Here is a 6,000-nt window from a genome sequence, read left to right as displayed (position 1 = left end):
TATCCGAACCACCTCACGTGTCCTTGAGTTCGATATCCGGACTTCCTTAGCTCTTTGCTACACGCGACCGGTACACTTGGCGATTGTGTGAACTAGGTTAGGTTGTTTGGTTTTAAAGCTTAGTTGCGAATCGCATTCTATTTATATATATATTTTCGTACATCAAGTTTTTGGCGCCGTTGCCGGGGACACGGTTTGAGGCGATTAGAGAACGACCCGAGTTGGGAACTTGCCTGTTTATTTTTGTTTTCTAATTTAAATTAGTTTAGCTTAATTAGTTTCATTTTGTTTATTTTCGTTTAGTTAAGGGCTCTACGTGCTACTTGAAAAAAAAAATTTATTTGCCTTTTTATTTGAGCTTACACCTGTTTATCTCACTAGTGCATGCCACACACACGTTCACAGGGACCATCTGAGTTAAAACCTTTTTCCGAACCCGAATGTGAGTTTCATAGGCGATCTAAGGCACCAGCAGCAGCAGAAGAGATAGGCGACGCAGTACCACCACCGAGGAGGACCGTTGCAGACCGGGCCCGTCCGGCCAATGCTAGTGCGAGATCCAGCATCATTCCACCAGCAGTTGGAGTTAACACAAATTGGCAGATCCCGTCGAACATCCTTAATACCATTTCCTATTCTGCTCAGTTTCACGGGTTGCTTCACGAGAACCCACATTCTCATCTTACTCGCATCGTGCGTATCTGCGACACCTTCCATCTTACGGGCATTTCCGAAGACGCTGTTAAGCTTCGCGTCTTTCCATTCTCACTCGTTGATCAGGCTAGTATGTGGCTTGAATCCCTCCCACAGGGTTCCATAGCTACTTGGGCCGCCATGCAAGCCCAATGTCTTGAAGAATACGATCCTCTAGTTAAGGCCGCTCGTTTGCGTAACCAGATACATTCTTTTCAGATGGAGGATACCGAGAGTTTCTACGAGGCATGAGAGGGTTTTAAGAATCTGTTAGCGTTGTGCCCGAACCATGGCCTACAAGACTGGGCAGTTGTCGAGAAGTTCTATAACGGAGTGACGTACGCGACGCAGAGTATGCTTGACATGGCTGTGGGAGGCAACTTGCTGACAACGAAGTATACCGATGAGTGCATAGCCCTGTTCAATGGGTTAGCCATGAGTGGATACCAGCGACCACCAGCAAGGAGTTCCAAGAGCGTCGATTCTATATCACGTGGCATGCATCCAGTCGACACGAACACCACACTTACGGCACAGGTGGAGGCGTTAACGAAGATGGTGAAAGACCTGCAGGTGAAGAGTCAGCTTTGTGAGATTTGTAGAGGGGGCCATGATACGAATAAGTGCCCCGTAGGTTTTCAGGAAGAGGCTGTTGACTTCATAAGCTATCCAAACCGAAACCAATATTCCTATAATTCGGGATGGAGAAGCAATCAAAACTCAAACTGGAGGAACGAGAATCAATCCGGCTTCCAGCAACGTCAAAGCCTATTCCAGGATTCTATCGATGGGACGAATAGTGGAGAGAAGAAGCCCACCTTAGAGGAGATGATGGCACAGCAGACACAGATGTTATCTCAGCTCATGACACGAGAAGATTCCCGTCATAAGGAAACCCAAGAGAAATTCCGTGAGCACGAAACCTTCATGAAAAATCAGGGAGCATCGATTCAGAATCTAGAGCGGCAGATGGGAGAGATAGCTAGTTGTTTAAATGAGAGGCCGCCGGGTACACTTCCGAGCAGTACCAAGGAAAACCCGAAGGGATTCGCGAAAGCTGTGATCACTAGGAGTGGTGCAGGGGCGCGTGACGAGCCCGTGATTCAGGAGGTGACTACAGAAGGAGTCGTCGAGCAGCCTGCGGTCGATGGAGAGGAGCAGGTAGACGAGGAGATTCAGATGGAGTCACCGCCGGCCAAGGTGCACCAAAGGCGCAGCCCAGCAAGTACAACATAGGCCAAGAAGCAAGCCAAACCACCACTAAGAGTTTTTAAGCCCAAATTGCCATATCCCGGGAGACTTCAAATGGACAGAGACGAGGAGCAGAACGTCAAATTCTTAGAACTCCTTAAGCAACTTCTTCTAAACGTTCCATTCCTTGAGGCATTGACTCAGATGCTTAAATATGCCAAGTTCCTCAAGGACATTCTCACTAATAAGTAGAAGTTAGCTGAAGTCTCTTCCGTTCCTCTTAGTGCTGGATGCTCTGCCATTCTGTAGAGCAAGTTGCCTGAAAAGATGGCCGATCCTGGGAGTTTCACGATTCCTTGCATCTTAGGTGATGATACGGTTAGTCATGCATTGGCCGACCTTGGGGCCAACATTAACCTTATGCCGTATTTTGTTTTCAGTAGATTAGGTCTGGGTGAGCCGAGGCCCACGAGGATGAGCATTCAACAGGCGGATCGATCCGTAAAATATCCGTGTAGGATTGTTGAGAATATGCTCGTTCATATCGGCAAGTTCATCTTCCCGGTGGACTTCGTCATTCTTGATATGAACGAAGACGATAGCATTCCGCTCATTCTAGGCAGACCTTTTCTTGCTACCGCGCAAGCGTTGATCGACGTTCGCGACGGTAAATTGATTCTTCGAGTTGGGGATGAGAACGTCACGTTTGACGTTCGACAGTCACTCAAGCATCCCAAATCGGCTGATGACTCCCTATATTTCGTTGATACGATCATGACTCGTGTGGGAGAGTTTTTCAGTGACATCTGTGGAGGCTCCACCTTAGACACACAGATTCTAGATATGGAGATTCCAGAGGTTGAGATGGTTGCCATGACCGAACAACCCTCTGATGCTGACACCGAGTCATCCTCCCTTGATTATGGCGTATCGACTGAGATCGTGCGAGTTGATCCAAAGGACCGACCTTCCGTCGAGAGTCCTCATTTTTCCTTAGAGCTTAAAGATCTACCCACTTATTTGGAGTATGCGTTTCTGGATGAAGAGAGGAAGCTACCAGTGATTATTGTTTCTGCACTAACGGAGGACGAGAAGATGAAGTTGTTGAAGGTGCTCAGGGCGCACAAGGAGGCCATTACTTGGAAGATTATTAACATCAAAGGTATAAACCCCTCATTTTGCACTCATAAAATCCTCATGGAGGATTATTTCAAAACCGTTGTTCAGCCTCAGAGAAGGCTAAATCCGAAGATGCAAGAGGTGGTGAAGAAAGAGATTATCAAACTCCTTGATGCAGGGATCATCTTTCCCATTTCTGATAGCCCCTGGGTTAGTCCAGTTCAAGTGGTTCCGAAGAAGGGTGGCATGACTGTCGTCACCAATGAGAGGAATGAGCTCATTCCCACTCGAACTGTGACCGGTTGGAGAGTCTGTATCGACTATCGCAGACTTAATGATGCCACCAGGAAAGATCACTTTCCTTTACCCTTCATTGACCAGATGCTGGAGCGTTTGGCAGGTCAGCAGTACTACTGCTTCCTTGATGGTTTCTCGGGGTATTTTCAGATCCCGATAGCTCCAGATGACCAGGAGAAAACGACATTCACTTGTCCTTATGGCACGTTTTCCTATAAACGTATGCCCTTCGGACTTTTCAACGCTCCAGCCACATTTCAGAGATGCATGGTGGCTATCTTTCACGACATGATTGAGGACTCCATGGAGGTTTTCATGGACGACTTTTCGGTGTTCGGGAGTTCCTTTGATCATTGTCTTTCTAATCTTGAAAAGATGATGTCTCGTTGCGTTGATACCAACCTGGTCCTTAACTAGGAGAAGTGTCATTTCATGGTGCGTGAGGGCATTGTCTTGGGGCATTGAATCTCGAGTGCGGGGATTGAGGTAGATCGAGCCAAAATTGAAACAATCTCTAAACTCCCCCCGCCTACTTCTGTGAAATCTATTCTAAGCTTTTTGGGTCACGCTGGATTCTACCGTCGTTTCATCAAAGATTTTTCAAAAATCGCTAGACCCATGACTAAGCTTCTTGAGAAAGATGCTCCATTTGTCTTTTCTGAGCAGTGTATCGATGCGTTTGATCTTTTAAAAGACAAACTCGTTAACGCCCCGATCATGGTTGCTCCCAACTGGTCGTTACCATTTGAGTTGATGTGTGACGCGGGCGATTATGCAGTCGGTGCTGTTCTTGGACAGCGGAAGGAGAGACACTTCCATCCGATCTACTATGCGAGCTGGACCTTAAATGACGCTCAGGAGAACTACACCACCACCGAGAAAGAGCTGCTAGCTGTGGTGTTTGCATTCAATAAGTTTAGGTCCTATCTTATCTGTCCAAGACTGTTGTTTACACGGATCATGCTGCTATTCGATATCTCTTCAGCAAGCAGGATGTTAAGCCTCATCTTATCCGTTGGATTATGCTGCTACAAGAGTTTGATATAGAGATCCGTGAAAAAAAGGGGGCCGAGAATGTGGCGGCCGATCATTTGTCACGCCTGGAGAGAGCCGAAGTTGAAGATGAAGTTGTTGAGCTTGATGACTGTTTTCCTATAGAGTGTTTGATGTTTGTTAAGGCACAGGATGCCGGTTACCCTTGGTTCGCCGATATCGCGAACTTTCTTGTTGACAGGTCTTTCCCGAAAAGGATGTCTCACCAGCAAAAGAATAAATTCTTTGCTGACGTTAAGTTCTACATTTGGGATGATCCATATTTGTTTCGTATCGGTGCCGACCAGCTTGTTAGGAGATGCGTGGATGCTAAGGAGGGATGGCAGATTTTGAGCCATTGTCACTTGGGATCGACAGTAGGGCATCACGGTGCGAGCCTCACCTCAAAGAAGGTATTCGATGCTGGATTTTATTGGCCGTCAGTGTTTAAGGACGCGCATACATTCGTTAGAGGTTGTGATCGTTGTCAGCATATAGGTAATATCTCATCCCGCAATGAGATGCCCCAAAATTTTATTCAGGTTTGCGAGGTCTTCGATATCTGGGGTATTGATTTCATGGGCCCGTTCCCGTCATCTCGTGGGAACAAGTACATACTCATGGCTGTTGATTATGTCTCAAAGTGGGTCGAGGCCAAAGCCTTGCCCACTAATGACGCCAGAGTTGTAGTGAGATTTCTTAAGACTCTTTTCTCTCGGTTTGGTGTTCCGAAAGCCTTGATCAATGATCGAGGTACTCACTTCTGCAACGCGCAGATGGAGAAGGCGTTGCAACGCTATGGGGTCACCCATCGACTTGCGGCCGCCTACCACCCACAGACTAGTGGGCAAGTGGAAGTGAGTAACCGAGGCATTAAACGCATTCTTGAGAAGACGGTTGGACTAAACCGAAAGGATTGGTCCGACAAGCTAGATGACGCTCTGTGGGCTTTCCGTACAGCGTATAAAACTCCGACTGGTTCTACACCATTTTGGATGATTTATCGGAAAGCTTTTCGTCTACCCATCGAATTGGAGCATCGTGCCTCGTGGGAACTTCAGACGGTTAACCTCGATTTTTCGACTGCTGGAGATCATCGTTTTCATCAACTGTATGAGTTGGAGGAGCATCGTGATCACGCATATGCGCATTCATATAATTGTAAGCAGAGGACTAAGGAGTTGCATGATCGAAAGTTACGAGGTAACAAACAATTCAAGTGTGGGGACACCGTACTTCTTTTTAATTCTCGGTTGAAATTATTCCCGGGAAAGCTTAAGTCCCGATGGTATGGACCGCAAACGGTCAAGGAAGTCTTCCCGTATGGAGCAGCTGAGATTGAAGATAAAAACGGGAGCTTCAAGGTTAATGGTCACTGTCTCAAGCATTATATCGGCGAGAAGGTGAAAGAAAGGGAAGGCGTGGTCTTGCGCCTCACAGCATTTGACGCATAGGCGTGATGGAGGGGTCAGGCTGAGGACCCGCTAAACTAAGCGCTCTCGGGAGGCAGCCCGAGTTTTGAGTTTTGTAGTTATTTTGTTTATTTTATTTTCTGTTCTGGATATCTCTCTATTAACGACCGCTCGTACTCAATCTCCATTCGAGTCGGTCGATTTTAGAAGTATTCTATATATAAATAAAAAAGAAAAAAATTATATATATATATAT

At 46.6% G+C, this 6,000-nt stretch overlaps 1 protein-coding gene across 1 annotated transcript; it reads left to right on the top strand.

Annotated features, from left to right (window-relative positions):
• The first annotated feature begins 2,211 nt into the window (after positions 1-2,211).
• LOC143557992 (uncharacterized) lies at positions 2,212-5,786 on the top strand. The gene is made up of 4 exons (XM_077046926.1): positions 2,212-2,588; positions 2,685-3,213; positions 4,479-4,830; positions 5,293-5,786. Exons 1-4 carry the CDS (start codon positions 2,212-2,214, stop codon positions 5,784-5,786), a joined length of 1,752 nt encoding a protein of 583 aa, XP_076903041.1.
• The last annotated feature ends 214 nt before the right edge of the window (positions 5,787-6,000 follow it).

This window comes from Bidens hawaiensis, unplaced genomic scaffold (assembly GCF_021521415.1).
Source record: "Bidens hawaiensis isolate Kalapana, Puna unplaced genomic scaffold, B.hawaiensis_p1.1 tig00019313_1, whole genome shotgun sequence".
Lineage (NCBI taxonomy): Eukaryota > Viridiplantae > Streptophyta > Magnoliopsida > Asterales > Asteraceae > Bidens > Bidens hawaiensis.
The sequence above is the reverse complement of the archived record's forward strand: the minus strand, read 5'-3'. Positions and strand labels throughout refer to the sequence as shown.